Raw genomic sequence first — 13,496 nt, forward strand, 5'->3', positions numbered from 1 at the left:
ATTCTTCTTCAACCCTAATGTTCTCAAAACTCCTCAATTATACGTTCGAATTATCCGATCGAAAAGTGTATTTTATACCTCTGAATTGATGGTGTATTTTATATATGTGGATTGACCAATCTAGACACATTAGTGGCTTTTGAAAATATTAGGGATGAGAGAAGAAACAATTTTAGAAGGATATCCCCCGATAAATGTATTAAAAAGACAATCACATTTTATTTTATTGTTCTAATTGTACCATATAATTATTAGGTTTAATTGCAGTTTCAATCCCCTTATTTTTATTGATTGACAAAATCGATTCCTTTATTTGAAAAGTCGTCAGTTTTAGTCTCTCCTTATGATTTTTTAACTTAAAAATAATGACATAAAATATTTTAAATAACATGACAAATAATGTAAAATGATTAATACTTACAAAATTGTAATAAAACACTGAAAACTTAAATTTCGAACTACAGAATTTTTTTTTCATATTTTTAATTCAACATATAAATAATTAATGGATCTATATAATTTAATATCATAGAATTGTATATCACGTCATTAAAAACTTGTCAAATCGTCATTTTTTACCAAAAAGATCTAAAGGAGTGACCAAAATTATCGACTTTTAAAATAAGATAACAAATTCTGTAAATTGATTATAATAGAGAGATCAAAACTATAAAATTAAACATATTATTATAACGTTCATCACTCCCGGTGTAATATACTCTTGTTAGAGCTACATTAATGGAGGAGAAAATATTCTAAAGGAGACTAAGGCAAAACCATTCTAAAATAACTAAGCTTCTTCGTTCAATTCTTGGTAATGATTACAATCCATCAATTCCCTATTTATAGCAAAACATAAATGACATTCTAACAAATATACCAATGACTCACCATAACAGACCTATCTAAATCCTTCTAGAGATTGATGACTCAACCAAAAATACTGAATAAAGTTTGAGCCTTAATCTATTCCATTTGGGTTATAACACCCAAATTCTTATTTTCTACTTTGATTTTTATATCAATAATAATAGAAGGATTTTTAAGCAATATGTTGGAACAATGTCATGCAATTTGAGCTTCATCTCACTTTTGTTTAGAGACAAGCAAGTTAATGAGGTTGCGCATCAACATTAGAGTCTAGCCTCGTGTCTTTTATCTATTCCTACTTCTATTGCTTCTCTAACTTATGAAGAAATGCAATAATCCTATTTTTCCTAAAAAAAAATCAGTCAGGTATACTAATTGTATTCTCACATGCACAACAACAAAAAAACAGTTTCTGCATTGTAGCATTCTGCAACAAAAAGAATACCCTAATCCTAATGTTGTGTTTTATTAATCAAAGTGGCATTTTTTACAACCATCTCTGGGGGGATTTGAATTCGATTCTTTGAAATTACAATGTTAGGTTGTGATCACTAAGCGCCTAATATTGTAATGTTATTTCAGTTAGCCAATTTTATATTACAAGTGACGAATAATAAAAAGATAAACCAAAAAATTTAAAGAAAAATTACTTACTAAACATGCACTCCTTCAGAAATAATCAAAATCATAGTCTTATTCTTCTTTTGGAAAATCAGGTGTTGGAAGTGCACTTGGTAGCATTATATTGATGTGTATCACAATATGTTGTTTAAGAGGCAAGTTATCAATTTAACAAGTAAAATTTTGGTTTAGTACAAAGAATAATAAATATATTGAAGCATTTTTTAAAGATCATGGATAATCAAAATCTCACGGATATAAATTTTTAGAAAAAAAGAAAAAAATCAAAATTTATTAAGAATAAAACATGTAGTCCTTAAGGTCTGTTTGGTTGGAAGGAAACAGAGGGGAGGAAAATTCCTTCTAAGCCAATTTTAGCTTACCTCAAAAATTGAGAGGATTTGGAAGAGAATATTTATTTAAAATTTGGACTTAAATATTCTTTTATTTAATGTGGCATTATATATAAAAAGAATGAAAATTGTAATTTTACACTTTCATTCCATTAAAATTTCTCCCCCTCCCCTCTCCTATCTTCCCTCATTGAACCAAATACAACATTTTAAAATCTTTTTCCTCCATTAAAATCTCTATCCTCCCCTCCCTTCCATTCCTAAGACTATGGAGTTTAAGAGGGGAGAGGACGACTTTGAGAGAATAAGGAAGGAGGAAACGGAAGGAAGGAAAGAGAAGGCTTTAGAGAGTTTATTTCTCTTCATAATACAAAACCCCTTAAATTAGGGAAACTCAAAAAACGTATTGGAGGATGATATTGGAGGGCTTAGATAAATTCTTCAAATCCTTTTAATGTTGTTATAATACTCCAAAACTAAAAAATATATCAATCATAAGCATCCCCTTCCCTCCCCTCCCAAACAGAGCCTAAGAAATGAGCAATATCATCATCACTAAAGTGGATGGAATAAACTCACATAGACATGTTAAGTAGGGAAATAAAAAACAATCTGAGAAGAAGTTCTTTTTTAAACATTGCCAAACAAGTCACTGTACAAGCATACTTCACAACTAACTGAGGCTCCTAATGGCTGTACAAAAAAGCACATACAAATCAAACTAATGAAAAATAACCTAAACTCACATTGACAACGAAAAAATCTTCAAAATTTCCACATCATCCTTCCTGCAGACCTGCATCAATTTAGACAATTGGAAAAATATCAGATTACTGCAATCTTGATATAATTTCACCGACCTTCAGTTACACAACTTTGGAAAATAATATAATAGAATACACACTTGGGTAGTGAGAACCAGGTTCGTCTCCATTACTGGCGTTGAAGTTCGCAGGATACTGAACTGAAATTAAACCTTCATCACCTGTAACCTCTGTCTCATGGGAATCCGTTAACCCAACAGCCGCACTACTTGCAGATCTAATTCCTGAAACAAAGTCCTAGCTACATAAGTATTTCATTAAGAAAAGATTTCGAAAAGAGATGCCACTTGAACTTTAGAATTTGATGCTTATTAGAAGCCAGATACTGCTTAGAGTTTGATTATAAAATGAAGAACTATCGCTGGAAGCAAGATGTTATCATGAAAGTAAAATCAGTTTAATCTGATAGCAACTATCTAGAAAGGCAGTAATCATAAGAGGTTAAATACAAGAATATGGCATTTTCCAATACATCGAAAAAACATAAACAAATCTGTAGCTCCAGAAGGGAAGGAACCGATGTCTCAAAAGGTTCAATCAAGATACAAGAAAGAAGGGTGTCAAACTATCTCCCAATTATAGATGTAGAAATAATGTATTTTATGTTTGGATATAGTTTCCTTATGACATAATGTCTATGTATTACCACAAAAAATCCATCATGTATAATGTGAAATGATAATTGAGTATCAGAGTACACCCTCATCGCAGGAAAACAATATATATAATCCTTTGCAGATTCAAAATGTGAGCATGAAGTGCATATACTAATGAAGTGCATATGATTTAGTATTACAGATTTGACTTCAAAATAGAGCATGTTATTGTTACAATGACCAAAGAATGGTAAAAGAAAAAAAGTATAGGACAATAACAAAAGTAAATCAAACCCTAATAATATCCCCTATATCTATGTGATGACCATGTTACACAGTAAATTCAATTTCAAATGTTTTATGTCAATTAAGACGAATGTTAGCTGTAGGAGTCAGAAAAAATGACCATATTTTGAGATGTAGTAGAACTAAAGCAACTAATTACAAATGAGCCAAACTCACCCTTCCGGCTTGTAAGACGAGATGTGCCTCTAGCTCTGATACATATTATCTTTTAATATTGGGCCTAACTTATCCTTACAAAACCTACTTGGAAGGTGGGGTGTGTCTCTCTTTAAAAACTTTTTTCACACCTTATCTTTTTTCTACTTGGGACTTGGGTTTTCCCAATAAATACAATAGAATGCTTGGACAGCTAGTAACTTAACACGAGAAATAAATATGACAAAGAACACTAGAAACAGGTAGCAAATACTTGCATAAGCTGCTTTAAACTACACATGTTTTTGGTCATTGATTATAAATGTTAGAAGAGCCACAGTTGAAATGAAAATGAACCAAAAATGTATACATATGCAGCTCTATGCTTAAAATTTGTACAAAATAAAAAGAACAAGAGCTTGTGTCCGTGATTTATTTTCAACAATTTTGTATTTGTAGCGACTATTTAGTTGTGCTGTTCAAATAGGTAAGAAAAGATCATATGTATTACTAGTATGCATTACTAGCAAACAGCACCAACTTTCTTATATGGCACAGCACCAATTTGAGCTGTAAACATATGTATTATTAGTAAACAGCATCAATGTATTTTTATTATATTACAGAGATATCCTTGAAAGTAAATTTCTTAACATTTAATCAAAACCAAATATGGAAGACAAACCAACACAAGAACAACTAATTTACCATGGAGTATGATGACAAGGAAGAAAAAAACAGTGATGACCATGGCAGAAAGATTTGTATATGTCGATGATGACGACGATGACTTGCTTGCTCTCATCTTTCTAACAGCTTTCATTTTCTTAATCCTTGCACGCTTCCTCAATGCAAGCTCGGCTAATTCCTTCACAAACTTCTGATCACCAGCATCCAATGAAGGGCCTTTAGGAGGCAAAGGTGGTTTTGGAGGCTTTCTTGGGTTAGTTAAAAACTTATTTTTCAATTTTGCATGATTGTTAATTCCATTAACATGTTCTAAACCGTTATCCACCAACAATTCTAAATTATATTCATCTAAACCAACAACATCACCTGAATTTGAAGAACTGCTACATGAATCAATTCCAATTTTACCCTTTTCTGATGATCCATCAAAATTCACAACCCCATTCCATGACCAAGGAAAACCATTCTTTGATTCTCTCTCATCATTGCTTGCTTCCTCTTCGCTGGTGTTTCCACCACTTTCAAGGTCAAGGTCAAATTCAATGTCTTTCTCTCTTTGAATAGCACGACCCATCTAATCATTTAAATCAATTTCATTAACAAGAGGTTCAATGTAAAAAACCCATTTCACAATCACACCAAAGATATCATTTTTCAATGGTGAAAAACTTAAACAAATTACTCATAAGAAATGCATTCAAAGACTAGGATTAAAAAATAAAATAAAAAATGTGAATAGAAGATGAAGAAAAATAAGGAGAATGAGAGAGGTACCTTAAGTCAAAGGGAAGAACCCTAGAAACAATGGTATCCTTGAAACATTCTTAACTAGGAATCTGTTTATGCCCGCAGGCGCACTCATACATAGACAATGCATTTTAAAAAACAAATATATAGTAATAATAAAAATAATAACAATTTAAGGTTCTTTTGTTTTTATCATGGCCAATGGTTTTTTTATTTCTCTTTCTTATTTATTTATTTATTATTTTTAAAGCAGCGGAACGTCAATGGTTGAAAGTTGAAAAGTACTTTTGTTTTGGAAAAGAGTCAACAAACTCAACATGTCCTCCAATTTTCCAAGTTCCACGAGAAGACGACACCAGTTATTTCCACGTTGCATCCATTATCAATATCCATCCCCAAACAAAAAACACTTTGAAGTTTAAAAATAAAGTTTTATATTGCAAAATAATTTTTTTTATTCTTTAACATGAATTCTCAAGACATTCGTTAAGAAAATTATAGGTTATTTGTAGGGAGACAAATTTTTTTTTTATAAACTGGTTTTTATTATGAAACGGATGGATCATTTATTTACTTAAATATATAATTTAAAATTATATTTATGGTTTTTTAAATATGATTATTATTGTAAATTGATCATTTAAATTTTTTTCTTTAGACTGTGTTTAGATTGATATACTACTTTGAGTTAGAATGTAATGAAGTTCCATTGTTTAGATTAAAAAAAAACAATGAAATAGAGTAATATATGATAAATCTATTTCATTCAATCAACTTCTTTAATTTCTCTTCTCCTCTAATTTGAAATGTATTAGATGAAATCTAACTTCTTAAATTATTAAATACCAAATTATCTATCATAGTCACATAAATTAAATTAGTGTTTTCTTCCTCCCACTTTAAATTAATGCTACAACAATTTAGATTAAATTGAAAATATTCTTATACAAACAATATATTATATAACTCAAATCTCCTATAAAGTAAAATATTTGTTAATTTTTATTTAAATATAATTTTAATTATTTATTTTATATATTTATATTCATGTATCCTAACCAATACTTAGTGGCAAAAAAAAAATTAATGTTCCAAAAACTTAAAATTCTTAAACAATTGCTTATTTCAACCGTCTTCAAAGTCACAATTGCATTTCCTATTTTACTGTTTATTTGATATATTTATCTTCAAATTAACTTTTAACTTTATTTCCAAAGCTGTTATTTTCATTTTCGTTTTTAAAGAACATTATATGACGACAAAAAAGTTTGGGTCAAACGGTAATAATTCCAAAACGCAAGTTGCTCGAGCCCCTTTGAACTAGTACCAAAATAAATCTAAATGGTCTTTTTGACAAAGTAAATCTACTGATTTATAGTACATAGCTTATAACTTACAACTCGTCTAATAAAAATAAAAATAGTTATGTTTGGTAATAAACATAATTTTACGAGTTTATATATATATTTTCCTGTTTATAGTATTTTTTAAGGAGAAATACTTACAAACAGTACCCTATATAATGTTCTTATTGTTGTCCACATATAAAATGACAAAAAGGACTACTTAATCCATGTCAGATCCAACAAAGATACCTCAAAACTATTAATTGCAAATAATTTTATCAACAAATTACTTTTTTTAGCACAAGAATCACTCTAATTTGTATTGCCCTGATTACTCTGTTTGTGCGTTAGCAATGATTTTAAAATACTAGGTTTGCAATATGCTATGGTGCTAACTCTTTAGCTGTATAATATGCAAAGTCAAAAAAACGAATGCTAAAATGAGGCTTCAAAATTTATTTTATAAATAATTAATAAAGATTTGGTTTGAAATCTGATTGTTGTTTTGAGATGGCACTAACGATCAATGTGGATGCTAGAGCCTGACGGTGGTTATACTTATATTGTTTTTTCTGGTTTAGCGGAGTTTAAGAGAGGTAACGGTAGATTAGTTACCGTTACCGGGTCTGATGTGGATTAAGTAATACACTTGTCATTTATGATTTCAAAATTCTCACAATAATCTATACCAATAGTACTATTACTATTTGAGATTGATTTCAAACATTCAACTTACTACGTGTTATTTTACTAATGATTTTTGTTATCTGTCTATAAATAATTTGATTTAAATTTAATATTAATATTATTTAAAATCGAATTCAACTTCCTTTTATATATATATTTTACCTGATAAAATAGGTGTCATTAGATAAAATTCCACTAGTACTATGCTTCATCCTCTTTTTTGTGTGGCCACCACACTGTACTACTCTTGCTCCTACTCGTCTCAAGCACAAGTTCCTTTGTCTCTCTTCAATTGGAATTATGATTTTTCATTTTTAAATTGGTGATATTTGGTCCTTCGTATTAGTTTGAGCTTCAATTTAATTATGTGTCAATAGTTTTAAGGGATGCATATACGATTATTAGAAAATCATTCTAAATTTAAATTAAAATTTAATTTTAAAATTTTTAATATCACTTTAATGATTTTGATAAAATACATCACGAAATATTTTATGTTTAATAAAAATAACAATATGATTTTTTTTATGTTCTTTTTGTAAAACTTAGATCTTTTAAGTTTTATTTAATTTATGTGTAAAACCTTTAATTTTTTATTTTTTCTGATTTAGTCATTTAAGTTATATTTTGTTTTCGATATTATATTTTAAGTTATATTAAATTACACGTTAATTCTACTACATTTGACAATTTTCTTAACTAACTATTAAGATATAATTCAAACAACCACAATAGTTGATTATCCAAACTACTTTACAAAATAATGAAGTTAATGATATTAATTATATGATTATACCTTTATAACCAAGTTTTTAGAGGCTATATGTGTGTTTAAATAGTTGTAGAAAAATCACGAACTATTTATAAGGTTTGATGGTTGTTTTCTAAAGTAGTAGTATGAGTTATTTATTGTTGCAGCATATGATAGTATTTATGAGGATAATATGCTTTTAATTTCACTAATCATTGTTTAAAATGAAAATATGTAAATATAATGTAATTTTAATGACTAAATCAAAAATCTTAAAACTTAAAAAAATTAAACATAAACTGAGTTAAACTTAAAAGGCTTTTGTGTTATAAAAAAAACATAAAAGACCAAATTGTTATTTTTATAAAACACAAAGATCTCGTAATCTATTTTGCCAATAATTTTTTAAATAAAAAAAATTAAATTTATTTAATTGGACTTTAAAATTTTCTGAAACTGTTAACAGATCATTTTGTTAAAAATTACTATATTTTGCTTTAAAATTTTCTGAAAAAGAAATAAAGAAAGTCACACAAATTTATTTACTTTTCTTTTTTTAAATTCTTTACTAATTTTTGTGCCTATTTTTTAAAGAAAAGTAGAATTAAAAAAAAATGTAGTTACATATTAATTTTTTCCAGAAATTTGTAAAGCAAAAAATGGTAATTTAAAAAATTTTGATTTTTTTATTTGCATAATTTTTTAAAGTGAAGATAAGAAATTTCAAAAAATAATACTTTTATAAAATATTAAAATTAAGTAATTTAAAATTAAAGTTAAATTCTATATCACCATTATTTTTTACATCATCTTCAACGCATCACTTTAAATTATTGCCACATAAGTGAATTGAAACTAAAATTATGAAGGAGGACTAAATGCCAACAATTGTGATAGAGATTTAAATTAATGGAAAAATTTGAGAATCTAAAATTTTTAAAAAAATCATTTCATATGAAAAAAAATCTTTTTGTTGTTTATAAATATTATACTAAATTTTTATATTTTATAATAAAAAATATTAAATATTTATTAATATTTGTTGATTCATTATTCACTGTTACGAGTAACAAAAGAAAAATTTATTTCATTGATACTTTTTGTATATAATATTTAGATACTATAATTTTTTAAATGATAAAAAATAGTTTTTTTTATGATTTAATTATTAACTTAAAAATCAAATAATTGAGTACATGTGAATTGATTCATATACTATAGAATTTCTCATAAATTAATCCTTTGTAAACTAACTATCTGCTGGCTTATTATATCTTTTTCGTTAAATAAAATACTCAATTTAAAATTAAATATAAATAAAAATAATAGTTAAAAAACTGAAGTATTGCAACTAAATTTTAATTACATAAATCAATCTTTTAAGTACAATTTTTGTTTATACTATCTCTGGTCTTATATATAAAAAAAGTTTGGACAATTTTTTAATTTTATATATGAGAAATAATTAAGACTTTTAAGATGCACTTATGATTTAAATTATTTTTATATCTTTATTTAAGATTTTTGTATTTTAATATTATTAGTAAGTATTTAATGTCTGATAGTTATTTATAAAGACATACTTGTAAAAATAAAAATAATTAATATGTATATTAATTTTAATGGTTTTTTGTTGTTGTTATTTTATCTTATAAATAGAAAATAGAGTAACATATACTATTTAATTTGAGAGTAGTACTATTTAATGTTCCATATTTCCGAAACTTTAAAGAATCCAATTTATGTTTCGTACCAAAAATAAACAATGCCAATTTCCAAGAGGGAATAATCTCTCGAGCTTTGTACATCGAAAATTCATTCCATTTGGATTTCCTAGATTGTATTCAAAGGTCACACATTCACAACTTCATTCTATAAATACCAAAAATATTAATCTTCTTAGCTCAATCATTAAGTCTTGATTCTATAAAATCGACACCACTAATGGGTTTCGTGGAGACGTTTAATCTGAACGGAGCGCGTATCGAGACCACTGTGACAGATGACCAAGCAAAGGTTGACAACATTTTAGGGTCTTTCTTGCATCATGCAAATTGTACTGGAACAAAGGTTATTGGGTTTGATACAGAGTGGACGCTGTATCAAAAAACAGTGTCTGAATGTGCAACTTTGTGTCTCTGTAACGGACATTCATGTCTTGTTATTCAGCTACGTCATTTAGATTCAGTTCCCAATTCATTGCTTAATTTTCTTCGAATGCCTAATTTGACGTTTGTCGGTGTTGGTATTAAAGATGATATGGCTAAGCTTGAGGAGACTTATGGTATTCGATGCAGAAATGCTGTGGAACTTGGAACTTTGGCTGCTACTATGTTGAATAAGCCTCGTCTTATATTTTGCGGTGTTGATGAACTTGCTTTGGTAGTTAACAGCCTGGATCTTCGATTCCCAAGGCCTATAGCTGTTCTCGATAAGGATTGGGGTGAATCTGATCTTAGCATAGAACATGCTAAATTTGCTACTATTAATGTTTACTCTTATTTCAAGATTGGGAGCAAATTGCTTACTGAATAATTGATCATATGCGCAATGGAGTCTTTGCAATATTGGTTTGTTTTGGACACTTAGATTTGATTTTGGTTAGATTTTAGTATTATGTCATTTAAGCTTGTTTGGTTTTTTAATTCAATATGATGTTATCTAAGCGTGTTTGTTAATTTTACTATATGTTTGGTTTTTTACTGTGTTATTTAAGCTTGATTACTTGTTAGAATTTGTTTTACTTGTTATTCAATGTGTTATGGTTTAATTCAATATTGTTATACAGAGCTATTGCCAACCTTCTTTGTTTTTTATTTTTTAAATTTATTATATGAAAACTGTTCCCACTTTAAAACTAGCAAGCGTCCAATGTGGTTTGACAATGGACTGAAGTTTGGCTTAAATCTGTTCAAATCAATTAGACCAAAGAAGCAGCTTATTTACCATTGATTGTGATGATGACATGGAAGAAAAAAAATGTGCGAAAAATAATTTAGGCCGAGTGGAACAATAATTTTGCCCGAAAATAAGCGGTTAGAAAAATGCTTTATTTAAAAACAGTTAAAGGGTGAGTCTAACCTATTTTCCGTAAAATGTTTTATTTTAAATTTTGATCTCGGTCTATCGTACCACTGAAGGATTTTTTACAATAAAAACTACTACAAATTAGAAAGAAAGAGAAGAAGAAAAAAACCCGATAATGTTTGGCTGATAAAAAGAGCATTAAGTAGTATCGTTTGGACATGACATGGTTAATTATGCTATATCAAAGTATCTAAATCAATGTGTCTAAAATAAAACTTCAGACTCATCGAGTTAAAAGATGCACAATACAAATGAGAAAATAGAAACCAAATTAATAGTATCAGTAAACATTTTTTATTCAAAAAATATATTTCTTTTATCTATAAAGTGTAAACACAGGAAAAATGAAATTAAGTTGAGTTTACAAAAACCCTTAAAGAATTTAAAAAAAAACAATTTTTTTTCAAATTAACAAAAAAAAATATATAATTACAATAATTCATAAAAAGATTCAAAGACAAATTTAAAATTACATACAATTATTAGAGTTCTTTGTAACATTTAGATAATGTTTTCGGTATGATTAGTTAACCGACATAATCCGAATTTTTTTAGCACTTTTTCACCGATCGACATAATACCGAGTTAAAATGCACGACTCAATTATCTATGTCGATTAACTGATCATACTCGAAAACATTGTCTAAATGTTACAGGAAACTTTAGTCAATCAATGTAATTTAAATTTTGTGTTTGTGTCTTTTTATAAATTATATATATAAATTATATATATAGATATATATTGTTAATTTTTAAAAAAATTGAAATTTTCTTTTTTGAAAGTTTCCTCAAGGAAGTCTCATTTGCAAACTCGAACTTTAAAAAAGTTGGTATTTGCAAATACGACTTGTAAGTGAGTATAAAAATAAAGTATTTTGGTATATAGTTTTAAAAATGAAGTATTTTTATGTAAAACAAAAAATTAAAAAGAGGTTATTGAAAAAAAATTCACATAGTGGTTCGTTGCAAAATCAATATTTAATATAATTATCTATAAAATTGTAGGCTAAATATCTTACTTGCTAGTACGAAATTATTGATAAACATGCTACAAACATCACAAAATGCTAACCAAACGAGGTCGCGATCTAAAATTTTAAGTGTTTCTAGAATTTAATGGAGTCGCCACCAAAGTTTATTTAAATTAGGGAAACTCTTAGAAAAAGAAAAAAAGTTATATTTAAAATCAAATTATGAATTCGGCATATATGGAAGATATTAACACCCTACAACATCTATTAAAATACGGTTACTTATAATTAATTGTATAAAATTATTATTAATATATATATATATATATATATATATATATATTTTTTTCTCTTTTTTAAAATGCAAATATAATTTTTTTTTTATGAAAATAAACTAGAGACAAAAGTGTATTTAAAATATCAAGATTTTTTTAATAATGCTTGACAAGAGTACAATTTTGCTCACATTCTTGTGCGATGTAGAAATCAAAGTTACTTAGTTCATTGGTGGAAAATGCTAATGTGTTGATTGTTTTTAAAGAAAATGCGTTTGGTTACGATAAAATGATTGAATAAAAAAAATTGTTTAGTATCACCAAGTTGTTACAATTCAGATGTCTTAAACTATCACCGACAAGATGTCGCATTTGAGTCGTTGTTATTTTATTAAAAAAATCATTATTATTTAGAGCTTAAGATCAACAAGTTGTGGCAACTCATATGTCTTAAAACTAAGTTTGGTAAAATGTAATATTTAAACCAATCTTTTTAAGCACGTTGATTTTGAATAACATGAATTTTCATTTTACTAAAGATGATAATGATAAACCTAAGAATGAATTTTGAATATCTGTAATTTCAATACTGATTGATGTTGGTTGTATTTAGTTCAAAATTTAATAAAAAGAATAAAATAAAAATTATTATGACATAAACGAAAAAATTGAATAATTGAATAAAACTTTTAACAAAACTAAAATGCTTAGTTATTGTATAACAAATTCAAATTAAAGGTATAATACAAAACAAACCTATAAAATTGTTTCAAAAATTAAGTTTATTAATAGTTACCACTTAAGTTGAATATTTGTTATACTTCTGAATTTGCTCTGATTGTATTCTGTTTTTGTTTTGAGTTGTTGTATTATTTCTTTAATTTATTTTATGTTTCATTTATGTTAATAACAAAAACTCTTACTAGTTTAAAAAAATGAAAACTCTCCAACTCCTTCATTGTAAGAATGAATTTGTTCTCAATTTATAGATAACAATGCTTAATCTTTTTTTATCAATTGGATAAAATTGAGTTATGAATTATTATTTATTTTTGTAAAAAAATTGAATTTGTTATTTTAAGTCTAGAAAAAAAACGATGCAATTAATTAATTGTTTGTATACATCATAAAAGCTGTAGTCATTTTTAAAAAAATCAAAAATAAAATGGGCTAAAAAAGGTTTGGAAAAATGGTTTGCACTCAAGAAAATATGGTAGCTATTTTATGAAGAAAAAAA

At 27.0% G+C, this 13,496-nt stretch overlaps 2 protein-coding genes across 2 annotated transcripts; one reads left to right on the plus strand and one right to left on the minus strand.

Annotated features, from left to right (window-relative positions):
- Positions 1–2,459: 2,459 nt before the first annotated feature.
- Positions 2,460–5,330, minus strand: LOC101498727 (uncharacterized). Its single transcript, XM_004495836.4, has 4 exons — positions 5,170–5,330; positions 4,414–4,969; positions 2,749–2,892; positions 2,460–2,640 (listed from the first exon to the last, which is right to left on the minus strand). The coding sequence occupies exons 2-4, from the start codon at positions 4,967–4,969 to the stop codon at positions 2,624–2,626; spliced, it is 717 nt and encodes a 238-aa protein (XP_004495893.1). The 5' UTR covers positions 5,170–5,330; the 3' UTR covers positions 2,460–2,623.
- Positions 5,331–9,767: 4,437 nt separating this feature from the next.
- LOC101493303 (protein RISC-INTERACTING CLEARING 3'-5' EXORIBONUCLEASE 1-like) lies at positions 9,768–10,586 on the plus strand. The gene has a single exon (XM_004495983.3). It carries the CDS (start codon positions 9,871–9,873, stop codon positions 10,459–10,461), a length of 591 nt encoding a protein of 196 aa, XP_004496040.1. The 5' UTR covers positions 9,768–9,870; the 3' UTR covers positions 10,462–10,586.
- Positions 10,587–13,496: the final 2,910 nt, after the last annotated feature.

This window comes from Cicer arietinum, chromosome 4, assembly GCF_000331145.2.
Source record: "Cicer arietinum cultivar CDC Frontier isolate Library 1 chromosome 4, Cicar.CDCFrontier_v2.0, whole genome shotgun sequence".
Lineage (NCBI taxonomy): Eukaryota > Viridiplantae > Streptophyta > Magnoliopsida > Fabales > Fabaceae > Cicer > Cicer arietinum.